The sequence below is a fragment of the Brassica rapa genome, chromosome A10 (genome assembly GCF_000309985.2).
Source record: "Brassica rapa cultivar Chiifu-401-42 chromosome A10, CAAS_Brap_v3.01, whole genome shotgun sequence".
Taxonomy (NCBI): Eukaryota; Viridiplantae; Streptophyta; class Magnoliopsida; order Brassicales; family Brassicaceae; genus Brassica; species Brassica rapa.
This window is the reverse complement of record NC_024804.2, coordinates 18,490,046-18,510,189: the sequence shown is the minus strand read 5'-3', so window position 1 is coordinate 18,510,189 and position 20,144 is coordinate 18,490,046. Positions and strand designations below refer to the sequence as shown.

Sequence of the window (20,144 nt, the reverse complement as noted above, 5' to 3'; positions counted from 1 at the left end):
AAATAGCATTTGGTGAGGTTAGGTGGGATTAATCTAAGAGATTTGTCATATTTTGAGGTAATAATTAGTTATATTAATTATAACATAACTTATGGACATAACTATTTTTAACATAAATTAATTAAATTCAAAGTTCAAATCGCAAATTAGTTAAAGACTGGTTGCATTTCTACATAAGGTTTATTTTCTACGTAAGGTTATTATGATACTACTTAACAACACCACTATCTTAATTCCAAAAAAAAAACTATCAGAAAACTACCTAATAAATGAAGAGTTTAACCCCAAAAAGGAAGTGAATACATTCTTCTTGGGAAGTGTCAAAATTTAATATCTCGGCCGCCGATAAAAATGTGAAAGGTTCATATTATAGGCTATAGCTGGTTTATCGCATCGTTATTCGTTGTCAGAAAATAATGCAAAGGGTAAGTAAGTGGCATTTCCGTTAATATGAATGTTTGTGGTGGTGCAGTATCGTAATCTGAGGATTTAATTCAAACGCATGGTCCCATCGCTATTCGTTCCGTAGCCGTTTAAAGGCCTCTCTCAAGTCGGCGTAGCTTAATGACTTATGCCTTCCCAAAATAGTTGAAAAATATGTTAAGTATGTACAACATTACGGTTTGATTCATGATTTGTTCAAGACATGTCCATCACATCACATCTAACAATTCCAAAATTCGAAATCCAATAGAGCAATAGTGTTCACTGTTCACTAAAAAAAGTAAAAAGGTATGGACTGTCTTAAATTCTAGTATTCTACTAATACAGAAATTCAAATAACTAGCTTTTGCTAAAGTGAAAATAAAAGTTTTTGACTTTTTGGACACAGCACTCTCATAAGCTTTCCTTTTTTTTCAAAAAATGTTATATTCTTTATTTTTTTTAATGTATATGGATTTCACAAGTCTACAGTGTCTTCTTTGTTACGTGTTCAACATCCCGCCTTCTACATTCGATATGGGTTTCAATTCAAATTCTTGTCTTTGTACTCTCTTTTTTTTCTTACTTTGGTATATAATAATGTCTTCCTACTTTACAAGCTGCTGCCCTTTATGATTAAAATTTTCTCTCTTTTTGTACTTTGTGTAGTTTTTGAAATATTGTAGTGATAAGTTTGATTTAAAATTGTTTTTACGGTTTATGTATATCAGTTGTGGGGAAATCAGTGGAGACTACATATCACGTTGTTGTCATTTGTTGATGCAGAAAAAAAGACATTCACTCAAACAAGAATAGTGTATACTTGAGCTCCTTTTACTAAAACAGAATATAACACAAACTTCCAAAAAAAAATTGAATATGAAAAGGTTAGAAGAACATAAACCATCACATGCATGACAGTAAACGACAGTTCACTAGTCCATACACCTTGTCGTTTCGTAAAGTTTGTTCCCTTAATGGGCCAAACTGACACGTACCGAAACGCTATAGAGATGGATCGCTAATGGGCCGAGTTGGGTAACCCATCCCAGAACTGACAGCGAGAATGTCCAACATTGTTGGGAACTTCAATAATGGCGATAGAAGACGGGAACGAAAGATGAATGAGAAAGAAGGAATAAAAAGACAAAGCGAAAAGGGATTTTAATTTAGAGCAAAATCATAGGATTCGTCGCTTTCCACAGCTTCGTCTCCTTTATCCAAACCGTTTTGATTATTATTTTCCAGGAAAAAAAAGTAGGAGGAAAATTATTCAGAGAATTATTGCTTCTCCCTAACGCCTAGAACCGTCTTGCATCTTAAGCAAAGGTGAAAATCTCATTCTCTGATTTGATTCTTTGGTTCTCGATCGTAGAAGTCACGATTATTTAGGTTTGTGATCGGTTACGAGTCCGCTTAGATTCGCATATTGTTTGATTATTGGATGAATAGAGTTTTTGATGATGGAGATGAGAGTTGTTTTAGCTTTGTTAATCGTATTTGATGATTCTTTGTGTATATTCATTCAGGTCTAAAGCAGCGAGATCATTAGATAACGCTGTTACTGCTTATAGTGTGTGGAAGAACAACAACACACTTTGGGTTTATTTATTCATGTGGCCTCTTTGTTTTCTGCTCAACAAGATTTTGAAAGTCCAGGGGAGATCAGAAGAAGGACAAGATGGAGATTCCATTTCTCCTAAATATTCACAGTTTGATCATCCCTTTGTTACTACTAGTCATGGCAGCCTCAAAGATCCATCCTCGTCGTCCCACATGGAAGTAAGACTAGCTATATTCTTTTGTTTCTCCATGTTTGATCTTAGTCTAGTGTGAATCTGAAACTTATAATCATATTTGCTATATCTTTAGGTCCCTCATGTACATCAGGTAGCTTCGTGGGACTGTGGCCTCGCTTGTGTTCTCATGGTTCTCCGAGCTAGCGGCATCACTAGCTGTACTATTGAGGATCTGGCTGAGATTTGCTCCACAAATAGGTCTGCTTATACCTTAAGAAACTTTCATCACCCTCCACTTTATTTTTATGAGCTTTGTCTGCTTCTTATAGATGAGAAACATATAAAGAAGATATTTATCATCAGCTTTTTCTTGTTTTTTTGGTCATTTCTGCAGCATTTGGACTGTTGATCTGGCATATTTACTGCAAAGGTTCTGCGTGGAATTTTCTTATTGCACAATAACATTCGGAGCTAATCCTAATTACTCCATTGAGGAGTTTTACAAGGTATCTCTTAACCTTATATGCAATAAGACCTCTAGATTCGTGTTAATGAAATGTTGATTCTTTCCCCCACTTGTTTCTTCTAATTTTCTTCCTTTCGGAAATCATGATGCAGGAGCAGCTCCCTGAAGATCTGCTGCGTGTGGATTTGCTCTTTAGAAAAGCACATGAATCTGGCATTGTTATACAGGTAAACCCCTGTTTTTGCCAAATGTTTCTACTTTCTCCTGTGTTGAAGAAAAATTCTCTCTATTTTTTTTTTTGTTCCATTGGTGATGCTCTTGAGATATGTGGCGAGTTTTTCTACCCATTGTTACTAGGATTTGATAATCTACATCATTTTAGCATTTCTGCGGAAAGTCATGTGTCATCATCAAACCGTCCCTTGTGTAATCTGTTTGTTATTTGGAAATCAAATTCAATCAACCTCTTCGTTTTTGCAGTGCAGGTCAGTTAGTATCGATGAGATTTCTTGTTTGCTACTGTCGGGGAACTATATCGCCATTGCATTAGTCGACCAAGACAAGCTAAGGTCGGTTCTCTCGCTTCTCGTGTTCTCAAGTTCATTTGTGTCTTTCCTGTTTCCTATGCTTTTGCTAAACGTATGATAAAGAAGTTGCATACTGTTCATGCTCGTTTTTTGGTTTTTGCAGCAAGTCTTGGTTGGAGGAAGTGATTGTCGCTGGTCTTCACAGCAGCAACTCCAGCTACACTGGTGAGTATGCCCCCTGTCTTATACTCTGTCTCGTCTCTTCGAAATAGGAAGTCCAGTTTTGTTATCCTCTTGATATTCTACTTCTGTAATTTATGAAACCATGACATGGCAAAGCAATCACATTATTAATTAAGCCGAGCTTAAAGCCTAGCTGCTCAAAAGAGCGAAAACGCTATCAAGCTTCACCTAAGCGGTTAAAGACTACATTTTCTAAATTCCTTACATCAGTTTGTTTCCTTCGTGTTTTCAATAGGTCACTACATTGTGATATGTGGCTACGATGCTGTAAAGAATGAGTTCGAGATCAGAGATCCCGCCAGTTCCAAGTAAGTTCTGATAATCTCTTACTGCTTTGTTTCTTACAGTCATGTGCCCCTTCGACCTTGTACGCTGAGATGTTGCATCTGATGCATCAATCATCAGGGAGCCTGCCAGTTTCCTGGACATACTCATACTAGTAAAGAATTCACAGAGAAAATATTCTTGCAGGATGCACGAGAGAGTCTCGTCAAAATGCCTAGAGAATGCCCGGAAATCGTTTGGTACAGACGAAGATCTTCTCCTGGTAATCTAAGGAAACATGAATATTTGTTGAGTTTTGGCTTGTGAAGATGCTCTTTGTTCATCTGCTGTTTTCGATGGATTTGTGCAGATTAACTTGGAGAACATGAAGAAGCAGAAAGAATAGTTCTCTATCTTCTTCATCATCATCAAATGAGTGTGGATTAAAATGAAACCCACCCGAGTGTTCTATCCCAGAAGAGCAATACTAGTTTACATATACATATATATATATATATACGTATAAATGGATGTTGCCCAACATATTCATATAGAGGTTCATGGATCATAAGTGAGTATAGGTTTGACATTGATCAGATTTGTCTCTGTTTCTAAGCTGTTATAGTTATTCCTTGTTGTACAAATCGGTTTTGTCATAAAAGTCCCTTTAGGATGTGAATGCAATATAAGATTTGATTGATTCAAGTTTTCCAGTAATAACAAGACTAATTCCACTACGTTAAAACAAAAGTACAATCGACCGTACCGGATCGAACCGAACCGAACCAATACCAACATATCCAATTCGCGTCATACCAGAACATTCTTAAACCGGAATTAGATTCGGACCAAACACATCATCATAAGATTCGTTAAGAAGATGGTTGTGTCTTTTTCCCTGTCTGCTACTAGCTTGCTAGAACCCTAAAACTCCCTCCCAAAACTCTCCACATCTTCCGAGAAAGAAGATGGAGGAGGATCGTGTTCTCTCATCTGTTCACTCCACCGTCTTCAAGGAATCCGAATCGTTAGAAGGAAAGTGCGACAAAATCGAAGGATACGATTTCAACCAAGGAGTAAACTACCCCAAGCTTCTCCGATCCATGCTCACAACGGGCTTCCAAGCCTCAAACCTCGGCGAAGCTATTGATGTCGTTAATCAAATGGTTAGAGAAAGTTTTAAGTTCCCTTGTCTGAGCTTAGTTTTTGTCTAAAATCATTAACGTGGAGGTTTTGAATTGTATTTGAAGCTAGAGTGGAGACTCTCTGATGAAACTATAGCACCTGAAGACTGTAGTGAAGAGGAGAAGGACCCAGCGTATAGAGAGTCCGTGAAGTGTAAAATCTTTCTAGGCTTCACTTCGAATCTTGTTTCCTCTGGTGTTAGAGAGACTATTCGATACCTTGTTCAGCATCATATGGTTAGTGACTAGTTTTAGTTTAAATGACTTGGCCTGTCTTTTACTTGGGAAGTTGCTGTTTGGTTGATTTTAATGATTCTTTTCAGGTTGATGTTATAGTTACTACAACTGGTGGCGTAGAGGAAGATCTCATCAAATGCCTTGCTCCTACTTTCAAAGGTGATTTCTCTCTACCGGGTGCGTATCTTCGGTCAAAGGGATTGAACCGGATCGGGAACTTGCTTGTTCCGAATGATAACTACTGCAAGTTTGAGGATTGGATCATTCCCATCTTTGACCAGATGTTGAAGGAACAGAAAGAAGAGGTATTATTGATTTCCATTCTTTTGTTTTTTTTCGAGTGGGGAGATAGATTATTCCTCTCTTGATGATAATCCTTATTATGTTGATTGTAGAGTGTGTTGTGGACGCCTTCTAAATTGTTAGCGCGGCTGGGGAAAGAAATAAATAATGAGAGTTCATATCTTTATTGGGCATACAAGGTAACATAAAAACTTAGCCTTTATATAGTATTTTGGGCATATAAAGGTAGGTAACAAGGTTCATGTCTCATGTGGTGTTTGTAGATGAATATTCCAGTGTTCTGCCCGGGGTTAACCGATGGCTCTCTCGGTGATATGTTGTATTTTCACTCATTCCGTACCTCTGGCCTTGTCATTGACGTAGTGCAAGGTACCTTCTTTCACTTCATGAGGCAATGGCATGTGCTACTAAGTCTAGTGCAAGACTATTGTAACTAGCAGTGAATTGTAAATGTTTTAATGGATTATAAGAAATGACTGAACCAGTTAATGCTTGATGAACAGATATCAGAGCTATGAACGGTGAAGCAGTCCATGCTACTCCAAGAAAGACAGGGATGATAATCCTTGGAGGGGGCTTGCCGAAGCACCACATATGTAATGCCAACATGATGCGTAACGGTGCGGACTACGCTGTGTTCATAAACACAGGGCAAGAGTTTGATGGGAGTGACTCTGGTGCACGCCCTGATGAGGCAGTGTCTTGGGGTAAAATAAGGGGATCTGCTAAAACCGTTAAGGTCTCATTCAAACCTTCTTTTGATTTTTTTCGCGTCTTTACTAGTGTTTTGAGTTACATTTTTTGATGATGGATCATTTCTTGCAGGTATACTGTGATGCTACTATAGCCTTCCCTTTGTTGGTTGCAGAAACATTTGCCTCCAAGAGAGAACAAAACTGTGAGCACAAGACCTAAGCCCAAGAAAGCTTACGTCTCATTTATCGGTTTGTTCTTCCATCTTGTTGTTGTACCCTTTGTCCTGCTTTACATAACATTCATCTCTAAAACAATACTACCTCCTTTTGACAAAAAAAAAAATTGGAAAAAATGGTTTCACAAGAATAATATTTTTATGTGCTCAATAAATTTTGTATTATTTAATGACAGTAAATTGTTAATGTTAGAAGATTAATCGAGTTTACTGGCATGCTATTAGTTTAAATTTATTGAAAATTGTTAATCACAGAAAATGATATATTTATGATACATATTTAATGTGTATTCTTAATAATTCTTAATGTGTGAATAAATGAAGAATATTATCTGTGAGTATATTTTTGGATTAATTCATCCAAGTCCAACATTATCAAAGTTTCATGTATCATTACTTTTCATCTTATTCAACATTATTATTCAAAAACAAAAAAAAACCTTAAAACTTTCACCCATATGATTATTCCACATATTAATAACAAAACCATATTCGTTGAGAAAACTACACCCTGCGAACTGGTATAACCCTGAGAGGAACCTTTCTAGTGACAACAAACTGAGATATCTCCTCCATACTAAGCTCTTCCGGTTTAGAACCATCATACATCTTCCAATCAAACCGGTACAAGAGATTAGCTATAATCTCCTCGAGCAACGCTATACCATAAGCCATACCGGGACAGTTCCTACGACCAAACCCAAACGGAACGTACCCTTTGCTCCCCATGAAGTCAACGTGCTTCTCCATGAACCTCTCAGGGATAAACTCATCAGGTCTGTCCCAGTCCTTAGGATCACGTTGGACCGCAAAGAGATTCACAAGTACTTTGGTGTTGGGAGGGATATCGTAGCCACCTACTTTTATCCACTTGGAAGATGTCTGTCTCGGAACTATACCTGGTGGGTGAAGCCTCAACGTCTCCTTAATGATACATCTCAAATAATGCATTTGTTCTATTTCATTACTGGTTATCTCAGCTTTGGTCCCAACTACGCGTTGTACTTCTTCTTGTGCTTTCTTTAAAACTTCAGGGTTCTTGATGAGTTCCGAGAATAGCCACTCAAGCTCCAGTGCTACGGATTCTATAGCCGCGACAAATGTACCCTACAGTTGGACCAAGAACATTTCAATAGCTGACTTATACATATGCATGAAAGCAATGTTCTAAAATCCCTAGTGTAAGTGGATGTTTTATAGACAACCGACTAAGAAGATTATTTGGGATCTAGGTGGAGCCAAATATTAACAAATGATTTGTTATTTATTATATATTATGGTTTTTTTATAAGTTATAAAAATTATATATAAAAAAACAGACAAGCTTGTCGAATTGCACTAACATTTTGATTGATTTAACCGATTGATACCATTTTAAATTGATTTAGACTAATTTAGAAATATTTAAGACGATATAAACTATTTAAATTTTTTGAGTTGGATTTTAAGAAAATTGTTTTGATTATTACCTATGCGCCTGATTTTTAGAACATTAAATGGAAGTATCTAGAGAATGTTCCACATACCTTCATGATAGCTTTGACATCGTAGTCATATTTTTCGACGTCTCGTAGGCGAACAAGAACGTCCACATAGCTCTCCTTCTCTCTTTCATTGATGAGTTTATCCATGATACCGTCCAACTCCGAGTAGATGTTCCTTAAAAGAGTTGTAAAACCCGTAAATCTGTCGACCCAAGCGAAGCTCGAGTACATATCACCAACACAGAAAGCTCCCATGAGCTTCTTGAACTTAACATCCCAATCCAAAAACTTCTTCGTGGTCTTATCTTCCTTATGGGTACTACCCGTGTACGACCTAAGAAAGATATTGCTCACCACGATGTTGAATATATCCGTTATATCGACATCTTCGCCTTTCACGTTATGAACATCAAGTGTCTTTAACATACTCGAGATCTCTTCATCTCTCATTGTCTGAAACTTGTTGACAGCGTTTTTGTTCAAGAGATGAAGAGCGCCCACTTTTCTCAACTGCTTCCAGTGGTCTCCATAAGGATGATAGACCATGTCTTGGCCATTACCCTTTAGACCTTGGAGGCTAGCGATAGCGGGTCGGTTCGAGAAGTCAATGTCATGGTTCTTGGAGATCTCTTCAAGAGCAGCAGCGGATGAGACCACGAGGTATCGAGTTGCTCCGAAGTTTACGAACATGAATGGTCCATGTTTGAGGGAGAGGTCGTGGAGTGACTTGTGTGGTAAGTCGCCGATTTGGTGGAGGTTTCCGATGAAGGGAAGCTTTGGTGGGGATGGAGGAAGGTTTAGCTTTCTTGATTTGTTGTTTTTCTTGATAAGTGCGAAGATGATAAGTGGGAACAAAGCTAAAAGAGTTAAAAGGAAAGGGTTTGAGTTAGAGAGGATCTGCTCCATGATTACTATCTCTCTTTCTTTAAGTTTGGTGATCACTTGGTTTGATCCAAGCCTTGTATTTATAGCAGTTAAGAGGGTTATAAGTATTTGTGTAGAAAGTTGCAGTCAAAATGAGCTGGCTCCTTAGCAAATATCTCTTCAATGTACAAAACAAAGACCCGAGACCAATAGCATTGTTATTCAATTAAAGTTAAGAACTACGTTGTTGAGCGTTCAACCTTTCTGACACCATCAGATTTTTTTGTCAAACATATAATATTTGTTTAAGAGAGGGTAGGAGTAATTGTTTGTCTTAACAACTATTTTTCCAACTAGGGCAATCATTTATTTATTTTTATCTTAACATATTATATACTTCCCACTATTTCTGAATTCAAATTTGATTTTAAAATGAAAAAGCAAAAAAGTGTTATGTTAATGTGTGCTAAAAGCAAATAAGCACTCCATATTTTAACTTAGAAAGCATTTATTAATGGATTTTTTTTTGACATTATTAATGGATATTTAATGGAGTTAATAAAATTAAAATTGGTCAAAGTCAATTGAAATTCTAGATTTATGTGGTTCACGTTTTTTCTTCCACGAGAAAAGTAGAGGTTTCAACAAATGACTTTTCTTCCGAAGATTAAACCCACCGCTTGTATTCCCTTAACGATAGGTCGATGGTTGATGTATATTTATCAGATAAAACGACATTGACTCGCTACAATAATGACCACCGCAAGGCACCAATACTATCACTACCGAAGTTGGTAGAAGACAATAAACGTGTTGGTAGATAGTAATGGTGCTATTTGGAAAAGAATGATACAATGGTAAATTTCTTTTTCATATCAAATAAAATGGATAAATAAATGGAAAATTCATTTTGCAGGTTTTTGTTTCTACATGCTCTTTATTTATATATATAAATGAAAAATTCAGATGCCAAACAAAAAAAGTATTAAAACATTTATTACACTTCTAATATCAAAAGAATCCAAAACATGCAAGATGTTCACCAATTATGGAGGTCGAAAAGGAAAAAAATAATTGAGCTAAAAACAAATGGAGTGAAAAGAAAAGACTAATATTAATTCACGAGAAAGTGTAAAGTCTTTGTCAATGGGTTCAGCCGGTCAGGTCACGTACAGAGTACAGTGGCTTGCCAAAGATTTCCAAAGCATGTCTAGCAGAAGGACATGATTTCAATCCTTGTTTTCTAACCAGTTAAGTTCTAATTTCTTGACTGATGAAATACGGTTGTTATTATTATTTTTTGCTAAAATTTAATGGTTAAGTTTATTGTAAAAAATAGTTTTTGTAAAAGACAATTACAAGAGGAAGCTACGTTGTGCCATTCGCTAGTGGTCCTCCAATTTTGCCATGTACTTGGTCTTCAAAAGAGTTCGTTCCTCCCATCTTCCTTGAAAACTTGGTTTTACAGTGGGCCAGTCATAGAAACACACACACATAACTCGTTAGTAAGATTTTAGCGAATTGTGTGTCTAAAATCTCCAACGAGCGTTTACGCATACTTTGAAAAAGTAGGATTTGTACTTTATATGAACTTTTGAGCGAAAGTGGAAAACAGTTCATAAGTATTCAACATGCAGTCTGCCGTAGTATTCGAAAACTTGATTTATTCAAAATTTACAATAAATTGCATTATTTTAAATAATCAGACGGGATAATAAATTTGGAAGTAGTAATCATTTTCACACTGTATAAGTTTCCAAATAGGTTTTCAATATTAAAAAACGTTCTATTATTGCGTGTTAATGTGAACAGATGTTTCTATAATTTTAAACCATAATTGCGACAGTACAAAATCATCCATATTCAATTTTATAAAAGTCAAGACCGGCATTGAAACCATAATTTTTGAACGGAAAGTATATTTTGACTTCATAATATTTCTGAAATTTGAAAGTTCAGGATATTTGATCTGCGTTTACCTATAATTTTAATACATTTATAATACATACTGCAGATGATATTTTTCTCTCGGTAGGAAGTTTCATCGAGATTTCAGCATGCATGGCTCTTTTTCTTAGCGTGAATATACATTTCTGCAAAAAGAAAAAAAAATACATTTGTGTAATTTTTTTTTTCTCTTTTCCTTTGGTCGTCGATTCCAAAAATAGCTGTCTAATTCAGACTTTATTGACCAAGCATGTTTTTTTTACGTAATTGACAAAACACGCTACTTATAGTACAATCGCACTAGTCATACATATATACTTTTAAAAATGATCCTAAAATGTGTTATTGGATTATTTTTTCCAATCTCTCTAATTTTATCAATACTGATTTCTAACTTCTTGGCTATAATCTAAGGCTGGGCAAATAAACCGAACCCGAAAACCCGAATCGAATCCGATCCGATCAAAATGAATCCGAACCGATCCGAACCCGACGTAAATACCGAATGGATCTTGTTTTGTGGTATTTCGGGTTATGGGTATTATCCAAACCGAACCCGAATCTAAATGGATATCCGATAAAACCCGAAACATTCAAAACCTCGAAAGATCTTGTACCAAACATGATCTCAATTCCTAATATGTATCCAAAATACACTATGAAATATTGAACATCTAAAATACTTATCTATTACATGAAGGTTGGTGGTTCTATTGCATGAAGGGTTGGTGGTACTATTACATGAAAGTTGATGGTTGAAGATGACCGTTGAATCTTGAAGTATTTAGATTTTAATTTTGTTTTCGTTAAACAATATTTCTCATTTCATGAGAACTTGGTTTTCATTTTATGTTTTTATATATTTGGTTTTCTTTTTATCAGTAAATATGTTTACTTTTCGTTTGATTTTGAATGATCACGGTTGATGTTCCTTATTTTTGAATCGATTTTACTTAAGTTTTGGTTACAAAATAGGTGCAAATCAGGTATTTTAAAACTGAAGAACCAATTTTACTCATGTTTTGGTTATAAAATTAGTAAAAATCAGGTACTTTTAAACCGAAAAACCAATTGGGACCCGAACCCGAAAGTATATTGGATTGTACCGATTTTTTGAAGATTTACTAATCCCAATCCGAACCCGATAGAACCCGAACCGGTCCCGAACCGAACTTTCATATAATCCGAATGAGGCTGATTTTGATAAATTCGAAAAACCGAAACCTGATTGGATAAAACCGAAACCCGTTTGGGACCCCGAACGCCCATGCCTACTATAATCTATCTTTATAAATTAAATATATATTATTCTATTCTTTATCTAAGAGGCCCAACTGCGAACACGACCGCTTAAAGTAATGCGTAGGAGTAAAAGAGTTGAACAAGATTAATCGTATGCGGTTCAATTTTCTTTTGTAGTTTTGCATTTGGTCACAGCTGACCCTTTTATTTCAATAGCATGTCCATTGACAAGTTTCTAAAATTTATTATAAAAATAATGATTATAAAACAAGTTGATATTTCAAATTTGAAACTTTAGTCCAATAGTTTTCATCAGTTTAGAGCATTTTAACTTAATACTCATTTATTTTATATTACTATTTTTATTATAATAAAATTTAAGAAAATCACTTAGAGCCTATCAAACAGATTGTGAGTAGAAAATTTATTTTTTAACTTCATTTTGTCCTTATAGGTGAATCGGCTTTCTTAGGTTCCGAATGGTAACATTCGTCCCGCACCGCACCGCAGTCAACAGTAACAAAAATCTTTATATATACCATATATCTATACATTTTTATAACTGTCAGAACTACACCGCAGTCAAACCACTTGTCCCGCACTGCTCAATCCGCTGTTACCATTCGAAATCTTAATCGGTATATAAATCGTTTGAGCCATTTGACTGAATACATATTGTAAAGAATTATCATTTATCATTTGATGAGAAATTAATCAATCCATCACTTAAACAACTGGTCAAATCATTCACCTTTTTTTACCTACTTTCTGATTCCGCTCACGGCTGAAAACCAATGCTGATATATATAATTTTTTATTAAAATTAAAGTTCAGAATTATTAAAAAAAAAGAAATAATAGTAATAACTAAAAAGTAAAGACCGTTCTGTCAATAAAAGAAAGTATACGTTACAAAGAGGATTTGACTCCGAATAGTGACTACGGATTGAACGATGCGGGACAAGCAATTTAATTGTGGTGCGATTCTAACAGTTATAAATATATATAGATATAAGATATATATAAAGATTTTTGTTACTGTTAACCGCATGGCGGGGCGGGAAGCGGATTACCTTTCGTAATGTATTCGGGTAAAAATCAATGCAGTTAATTAAATGTTGGCCTGTACCGGGCATTGTAGCTTGAGCCAAATAAGTTAAGATACACTGTAGTAGATAAATAATCGTAAAATTGATTAATAATATGATTTGATAGCATGCTTACACAAGGAAACGGCCTAATTCTTGCCGAAACATTATTGAAAACCGAAATAAATAGTTGTCACTTTTTTTTTTATTGTCACTCTTACTAGCAAACCAAATGCATTGACCCCATTTATTACTTAAAAATGGAAACCCTTATTACATAAACCCTAGGCTTTGCTCTTAAACCTTTGAACCGGAACCAGCCTGAGAGGGTACTTCTTTGCGATAACAAACTGACTTACCTCCTCCATGTTAAGCTCTTCCGGTTTAGAACCATCAGGCAACTTCCAGTCAAACCGGTAAAGGAGATTCACAATAATCTCCTCGAGCAAAGTGTTACCAAAGGCCATACCAGGGCAGTTCCTACGACCAAATCCAAATGGAATGTACCCTTTGCTCCCCATGAACTCAATGTTATTTTCCATGAATCTCTCAGGTATAAAATCGTCTGGATTTTCCCATTGTTTAGGGTCTCGTTGGATAGAATACAGATTCACGAATACTTTGGTCTTCGGAGGGATATCGTAGCCTCCTACTTTTATCCACTTAGATGATGTCTCTCGTGGAACTACTCCCGCAGGGTGGAGCCTCATTGTCTCCTTGATTACACATTTCAAATAATGCATTTTTTCTATTTCATCATTGCTTATCTTTGATTTGGTCCCAACTATGCGGTGTACCTCTTCTTGTGCTTTCCGCATAACTTTGGGATGCTTGATGAGGTCGGCCATCAACCATTCTAGCTCCAATGCTACAGAGTCTACACCCGCGACAAATATACCCTACAATTGAAACATCTTTAAGAAAGAGACAATCTAAAAACAATAATTAATGGGCAAATTTCGAAATCAACACTTTTAAAAAGTTTATTCAAAAAAATAGCACTCAATTATATTTTTATACATATTATATTATAAAAAAAATTCTAAAATAGCATTATTTTGAAAATAAAAACACTTAATTACTCTAACTCTTAAATCATAATCCCACACTCTCTTACTACTAAACCATAAATTATAATCACTAAACCCAAACCCAAATATAAAACAAAAATTGTATTTTTTAACTTTTAACTAATGATATTAAGTGTTACCAAAAAAAATTAATGTTAGTTTGAAAAGAAAATTTTGTGTGCTAATTTTGTCACAAAACATAATTTAGTGTTATTTGAAGGTATTTATTAATTATTAGGTTATGATATTGAATATTCGATGTTGTTCAAAAAAAAGATATTGAATATTCGATATGATTTGATATTCACTTAATTTCGATAAGAAAAATCCAGATAGTAATTTATGAATCGAATGCAAATAAATATATACACACACCTGCATGATTGCTTTGACGTCGTAGTCAAGTTTATCGTTGTCTCGTTGATGAATAAGTACATCCACGAAGCTCTCCTTCTCTCTTTCACTGATGAGAGTCTCCATAATACTATCTAACTCCAAGTAAGTACTCTTTAAAAGAGTTTTGAAACCCGTAAACCTATCCATCAACCCTAAGATCGGAAACAAATCCTCCACGCATAAAGATCCCAAGAGCTTCTTGAACTTGACGTCCCAGTTCAAGAAACGCATCGAGCTCGAGAGCCCTTCCTTTTCTTCCCTTTTGGAGCTACCCGTGTACGACCTATGGAGGACACTGCTTACCACAGTATTCATCATATCCGATATATTGATCTCTTCGCCTTTTAGGCTCGAAAGATGAATAGTCTCCAACATACTCGAGATCTCTTCATCTCTCAACGTTTGAAACCGGTGGTTCACGACGTTTTTATTCATCAGATGCATTGCGCTGATCTTCCTTAGTTGCTTCCAGTGGTCTCCGTAAGGATGGTACAACAAGTCTTGACCATTACCCATTAGAGGATAAACGCTAGTGTTGGTGGGTCGATTCGAGATGGTAATGTCGTGGTTCTTGGTGATCTCTTCGAGGGCATCAGCGGTCGAAACAACTAGGTATGGAGTGGTTCCAAGGTTCACGAACATGAACTGTCCATGCTTGAGTGAGAGGTCCTGGAGTGACTTGTGGGGTAAGTTACCTATCTGATGAAGATTTCCAATGAGAGGAAGCTTTGGAGGGGATGGAGGAAGTTTTATCTTTTTTGATCTGATCTTATTTTTGAGAATTGCGAAGAAGAGAATTGGGAACAATGCGAAAAGAGTTAAAAGGAAAGTGTGTGAGTTGAAGACGATTTGCTCCATAATTCTCAGGGTTAAGTTCACTTTCTGCTGTGATCACTTGTTTTATTTGATCTTCCCTAGGCGTCTATTTATATCAGATAAATTGATCATATGTGCCATATAAGTTGCTAACATACACGTTTTATTTGTTTGTTTTTTTTTCTTACAAAAGACACGTTTTACTTGTCATGCTACTAATTAGTTGAGTAACAACTTTTGAACGCATCAGTTACAACAAAAAAAAAAAAACTTTTGAACGCACATTACTTGATTATACAGATTTTGGATTTTAATTTTAGTTTTTAGTTTATGAATATTAATTTTTGAGCTTGTGTTTTTATTTTTATAGATTTTATTTTTTTTGACTTGAATAATATTTTTTTATTTTTTTATTTGTGTACAATATATTATATATTAAAATGATTATGACTTAAATTTTAGTTTTTGTATATGTTTTATGTGATTAAAACTATAAAAATTTAATTTTAATTTTTATAGAAAGTAATCTCTCAAATATTTATAATTAATAATAACAATTATAGAAAATAAATAATTATTTTATATAAATAAAATATAAATATTTTTTTTCATTACTGTAGAAATGATGTTTTTTAGAAAGGTGTTTTCTGTGTACAAATAAAGTTTTTTGAAAATCTGCAAACAAGCAACACAATAATTTTTATTCACCATTTTTTTAATACCTAACTCGTAATGAATCATGCGATTCATGCCTTTTTTTTTTTGAAATTTTATAGAAGTTTTTGGAAGAATTCAAAGGGGTTTCATATTTGGAACTTTAGTATCTGATTGGTTTGGTTTACTTGATATAGATTGGTAATCCAATAGTTTCATAGAAATCAGTAATTATGTATAAAAGGAAAACATTCTACTTCCAAGGGTTTTAATACTGGTTGGACAACAAAGACTAGATGAATGTTTTATTTTCGGAATAAATAAAACGTGTTTTGGATGTTGACGTGACACCTGATGTGACCTTGGTTCCCTGTGCTTGTGCAACTGTTAAATCGAAGTCTAATTTTACTTAGATTTTTGAGATCTTGTATATAAGAAATAGAATACGGTATCAATTCATCATAGTCTTTGATTACGTACGTACGTACACATATAAATCATTAAGATATGCTTTTCTGTTTGGAAACTTTTCTTGAGGAAATATTATTGGAGGTTTCTTGCTCTTATGTTCTTAAAATATGTGTATATGTATATATATATTATAACCTAAGAACAATATTATTAGGGATTTCTTGCTCTTATGTTCTTAAAATATATGTATATGTATATATATATTATATATACGTATATAATTGCGGGATTCTAAGCTTTCCATAGAGAGTTTTGTCTCCACTATCTACGTAACAATAATAAACTCTCGATGGTCTACTTCAATCAAAAGCTTTAACTAACTTGGTAAGTGTGCAGCTTGCAGCCTGTCAAGATATATATGTGTTGAATCCGAATCTTAATTGGTTTCTCAATACCATTAATCACACTTAAGGATAATTAATTAATATATGTTTTGTTTATACTCAGGCTTAAAATATAGATCAATCTGGTATAGTTTTAGTTTTAGTTAAGATTCAATTTTTATGTGAATATCTTTTATTAATAAAAAAAAGAAGTTCCAACAACAATGCCAAACACAAGGAAGTGTTTCCTTATTACACAAAACAACTTAATAATAAGACATAAGTCACATAACTCAAAACACAAAGATAGCTAGCTAGAAAGATGATATATGATCAATCAAACTCTCTAAAGATCGAGACGCCGAACCGTTTTCTTTAACCGATCTTTCAACTTTCTCTTGCAGAAGTCTCATCCTCTCTCGGATTGCTTCTCCTTCATTTCCAAAAAATAAACTTCTTATCGAACTCTCGATCTCATTTCTCTCGATCCGATGCTCTAGATGCAGCCCTACCCTCCATAAGTCACAAATAAGTCTTGCATTTAGAAACTGGTCCCATATAAAAGGCAAACAGATCATAGGAACCCCTTCACAAACACTCTCAACCACCGAGTTCCAGCCATTGTGGGTCAAGAATCCACCGACTGCTCGATGCTTTAGAACCTCTTGTTGCGGTGCCCATTTCACTATCTTTCCCTTCTCATTAAGCGTTGCCTTGAGTTCTCCGGGAATCACCTCGTTCCATTCCGTGCCTTTGACCAAACCAACCCGAACAACCAACAAAAACGGTTGGCCGCTGTTTCTTAGACCACAAGCAATCTCAATTAACTCTGGTCTGGTCATGGTAGCGAGGCTACCGAAACTCACGTAAATTACGGACTTGTCTTCCTGTTTGTCTAACCATGGAATGCAAGTCTCGTCTTGTGTGAACAAGCTACTGGACGAAGCAGGAAAGTTGCTAAAAGATGGTTCTATCGCATAGATTGGTACTTTGAAGTCTTCACGTGCCTTAGGTAATGAGTCTTGGTTCAACTCTTCGCAGGACATGAATATAATGCCTGAAGACGACTTTGTCGCTTCCAACATCATATTCAAGTAGGGTTCTAAGTATTCCCTTTTTTCTTTCAGAAGCCGTACAAGATCCTTCTCTCGAAGTGGTGGAAACTCCTGAACTAGGTCGTCTTGTTCTGAATCTGTAAAAGAAAGTTGCTTGATCTATACGCAAGATGTAAGGAAAAAACGTAATTTTCTGTACCCTAAGTTCTCAAGCGCACCAAACTCACTCTCTATAGAACAAAATCGCTTATACAGTTAGTTATAGTATATAGCGTAAAAGGTATATATGGTAAAGTGACAAATAGAAAAGGGAAAGCAAAAAAAATATTTATATATAAAAGAGTTGCCTGATGTATACGCAAGATGTAAGAAACTCAAATTTTATAAACCCTAAGATCTCAAGCGGACTCTCTATAGAACATTATAATCTCTAATCTCTTATACAGTTAGTTATACTACATATTTATCAGGACTGTTGATGTGTAAACTCATGTGTAGATAATTTCATATGACCGTTGCGGTAATACTTAACAAAAAATAAATTAATTAATTTTAGATATATCTAAAAAGATCTGAACATGGAAAAATTAAACAAAAATAGGAAATATTCATGTTAGAGAGTAAATGGCATGTAAAGAGAGAAAATAATAATACCTTGAGACGCTTCACGGCGGAGCTTAGGAAGAGCAAAATGGTTGAGAAAAAAGGAGACTGTGTACGTGCTGAGAACCAGTCTCGGGAGTTTCAAGCTCTTTGTTACGGATGGTGTGAAGGTCCATCCAGAGTCATGGATGAAACAGCTAATCCTCTGTGTTTCTGAATCTGAAGATACCAAAAGCTTAGCCAAACAGTCATGAAACGGAGCCTCACATCTTCGGTTGAGAAGAGTGAAGAGAAAAGTCTTATCTTCAGTTCTTTTCTCTGTTTCAGACAAGCCGTCTGGTATCTCTAAGAAAGTGAAGAGAGGATGGCTTGAAGCTTTTGGAGCGTTGAAGCGCGTGTGGATTACTGTGATGGAGAAACCTCTTGAGTGAAGGATCTTGGCGAGCTGAATCATGGGATTGATGCAGCCTTGTATTGGAAGTGGAAATAGAATCACTCGTAGGCCATCATTACTCTTCTCCATTGAAGCTTTCTTCTTTTTTCTCTCCCGAACCAAAACCAAAAGTTCAGTGAATGATGTTTCCTTGGAGTTAAGATATCTATATAACCTAAGAAAATAATATAGGCTACGAATGGTAACGTACGGCGGTGCGGTTCTAATACTAACAAAAATGTATATATATATATATATATATAGAAAAACAGATTTTCATTACTATTAACTATATTCAGTATGGTCTACACAAGTTAGCATTAGAAGCCATAGTTATGTTTCGTGACGAGTGGAGACAAAATTCTAAATGTTATATTATGCCTTTCGTAGGTATAGAAAGACGAGCTAGTGGTCCAGATTAATAATGAAACATTATCAGTCAGAATTAAAAATAAGTATGTATCGTATACACTGAGTTCATATTCGGATTCGATTTATATGCGAATATATTGGTAATAACAATTAACAAATGTTTAGTTACGGCATGTTGTTTTTTTTGTTTAGGTCAACCTAAAATGAAAACATCAAATCCACCGGCGAAGTCGATGAGGTACATTATACACATTGGGTCAAATTCCCCAAAACTAAAGCTTCCAACATTAGATAAGCAAGACTCTAACTGATATATTAGAGCAAATGATTTAGGGATTTTTGTTTTTGTCTTGTAACTAAGGAATGCAATTAAAAGTTCTAAACCTAATTGCAATAAGAAAAAAAAAAGAGGAATTTCATTTTAGGTCAAATGAACTGTATGATGACCTAACATAAGTTCAAGAGCAACCTCAATGGTTACATACTCAAATTGGGTTCTTAATTATTTACTAATTAAATTTTATTTGTTTTTAAAATACAGCCAATGTTAGGTTGCCATGTTTGTAGAAGGAATTCTGAATGGTATCTTAGACCACCTCCAATGGTGAGTTTTAACAAAATCCTTAGCATTAAACTTATTATAATAATTTGTGGGACTCATTATATTTAAAAATATGTGCCAAATTAATCCTTAGCTAAGGATTAATTTTTCACAAATTCTTCACTGTGCGCGGGTCCCATCGCCACATGGGAACCCGCGATTGGCTATCGAGAGAAAGAGAGTATCAGCATTGCTAATGCTCTTACAATGTCTGTTTAGAATTTGGATTCTTCTCTGTTTATAATTTTTTTATTTTAAGAAACTTAGTGAGACCTCCATCCACTGTTGGAGGTGCTCTAATAGATCATTAACTCATATTCCCATTGAAAAATTTGTTTTCAAAATAAGAGTTAATTTTAAAATGGTTTAGATCTCTTTTTTTAAAGATATATGATGCTTCTAACTCAGA

The 20,144-nt window shown here is 35.0% G+C and overlaps 5 protein-coding genes across 5 annotated transcripts; 2 read left to right on the top strand and 3 right to left on the bottom strand.

Moving 5' to 3' along the window:
• Window positions 1-1,513: 1,513 nt before the first annotated feature.
• Window positions 1,514-4,362, top strand: LOC103846939 (guanylyl cyclase 1). The gene is made up of 10 exons (XM_009123949.2): window positions 1,514-1,752; window positions 1,953-2,205; window positions 2,296-2,420; window positions 2,557-2,668; window positions 2,781-2,855; window positions 3,109-3,197; window positions 3,319-3,380; window positions 3,634-3,706; window positions 3,870-3,945; window positions 4,033-4,362. Exons 2-10 carry the CDS (start codon window positions 2,038-2,040, stop codon window positions 4,066-4,068), a joined length of 816 nt encoding a protein of 271 aa, XP_009122197.1. The 5' UTR covers window positions 1,514-1,752; window positions 1,953-2,037; the 3' UTR covers window positions 4,069-4,362.
• Window positions 4,363-4,536: 174 nt separating this feature from the next.
• Window positions 4,537-6,526, top strand: LOC103846938 (deoxyhypusine synthase). Its single transcript, XM_009123948.3, has 7 exons — window positions 4,537-4,828; window positions 4,913-5,083; window positions 5,170-5,388; window positions 5,479-5,565; window positions 5,650-5,755; window positions 5,890-6,125; window positions 6,212-6,526. Exons 1-7 carry the CDS (start codon window positions 4,631-4,633, stop codon window positions 6,299-6,301), a joined length of 1,107 nt encoding a protein of 368 aa, XP_009122196.1. The 5' UTR covers window positions 4,537-4,630; the 3' UTR covers window positions 6,302-6,526.
• A 163-nt stretch (window positions 6,527-6,689) lies between these two features.
• On the bottom strand, window positions 6,690-8,845 carry LOC103846935 (cytochrome P450 71A1). The gene is made up of 2 exons (XM_009123947.3): window positions 7,844-8,845; window positions 6,690-7,424 (listed from the first exon to the last, which is right to left on the bottom strand). The coding sequence occupies exons 1-2, from the start codon at window positions 8,705-8,707 to the stop codon at window positions 6,822-6,824; spliced, it is 1,467 nt and encodes a 488-aa protein (XP_009122195.1). The 5' UTR covers window positions 8,708-8,845; the 3' UTR covers window positions 6,690-6,821.
• Window positions 8,846-13,025: 4,180 nt separating this feature from the next.
• Window positions 13,026-15,265, bottom strand: LOC103846934 (cytochrome P450 71A1). Its single transcript, XM_009123946.2, has 2 exons — window positions 14,387-15,265; window positions 13,026-13,840 (listed from the first exon to the last, which is right to left on the bottom strand). The coding sequence occupies exons 1-2, from the start codon at window positions 15,263-15,265 to the stop codon at window positions 13,226-13,228; spliced, it is 1,494 nt and encodes a 497-aa protein (XP_009122194.1). The 3' UTR covers window positions 13,026-13,225.
• A 36-nt stretch (window positions 15,266-15,301) lies between these two features.
• On the bottom strand, window positions 15,302-19,984 carry LOC103846933 (UDP-glycosyltransferase 76C5). Its single transcript, XM_009123945.2, has 2 exons — window positions 18,381-19,984; window positions 15,302-17,863 (listed from the first exon to the last, which is right to left on the bottom strand). Exons 1-2 carry the CDS (start codon window positions 18,850-18,852, stop codon window positions 16,986-16,988), a joined length of 1,350 nt encoding a protein of 449 aa, XP_009122193.2. The 5' UTR covers window positions 18,853-19,984; the 3' UTR covers window positions 15,302-16,985.
• Between the last annotated feature and the right edge of the window lie 160 nt (window positions 19,985-20,144).

Excerpts from the sequence above, each read along its gene's own strand:
- LOC103846939 (XM_009123949.2), top strand. The coding sequence starts at position 2,038 with ATGTGGCCTCTTTGTTTTCTGCTCAACAAGATTTTGAAAGTCCAGGGG. Across the intron at positions 2,421-2,556 it reads GAGATTTGCTCCACAAATAG|CATTTGGACTGTTGATCTGG; the intron begins GTCTGCTTATAC and ends TCATTTCTGCAG. Across the intron at positions 3,381-3,633 it reads CAGCAACTCCAGCTACACTG|GTCACTACATTGTGATATGT; the intron begins GTGAGTATGCCC and ends TGTTTTCAATAG.
- LOC103846938 (XM_009123948.3), top strand. The coding sequence starts at position 4,631 with ATGGAGGAGGATCGTGTTCTCTCATCTGTTCACTCCACCGTCTTCAAG. Across the intron at positions 5,084-5,169 it reads ACCTTGTTCAGCATCATATG|GTTGATGTTATAGTTACTAC; the intron begins GTTAGTGACTAG and ends GATTCTTTTCAG. Across the intron at positions 5,756-5,889 it reads TGTCATTGACGTAGTGCAAG|ATATCAGAGCTATGAACGGT; the intron begins GTACCTTCTTTC and ends CTTGATGAACAG.
- LOC103846935 (XM_009123947.3), bottom strand. The coding sequence starts at position 8,707 with ATGGAGCAGATCCTCTCTAACTCAAACCCTTTCCTTTTAACTCTTTTA. Across the intron at positions 7,425-7,843 it reads ATGTCAAAGCTATCATGAAG|GGTACATTTGTCGCGGCTAT; the intron begins GTATGTGGAACA and ends GTCCAACTGTAG.
- LOC103846934 (XM_009123946.2), bottom strand. The coding sequence starts at position 15,265 with ATGGAGCAAATCGTCTTCAACTCACACACTTTCCTTTTAACTCTTTTC. Across the intron at positions 13,841-14,386 it reads ACGTCAAAGCAATCATGCAG|GGTATATTTGTCGCGGGTGT; the intron begins GTGTGTGTATAT and ends TTTCAATTGTAG.
- LOC103846933 (XM_009123945.2), bottom strand. The coding sequence starts at position 18,852 with ATGGAGAAGAGTAATGATGGCCTACGAGTGATTCTATTTCCACTTCCA. Across the intron at positions 17,864-18,380 it reads CCGCCGTGAAGCGTCTCAAG|ATTCAGAACAAGACGACCTA; the intron begins GTATTATTATTT and ends TTTCTTTTACAG.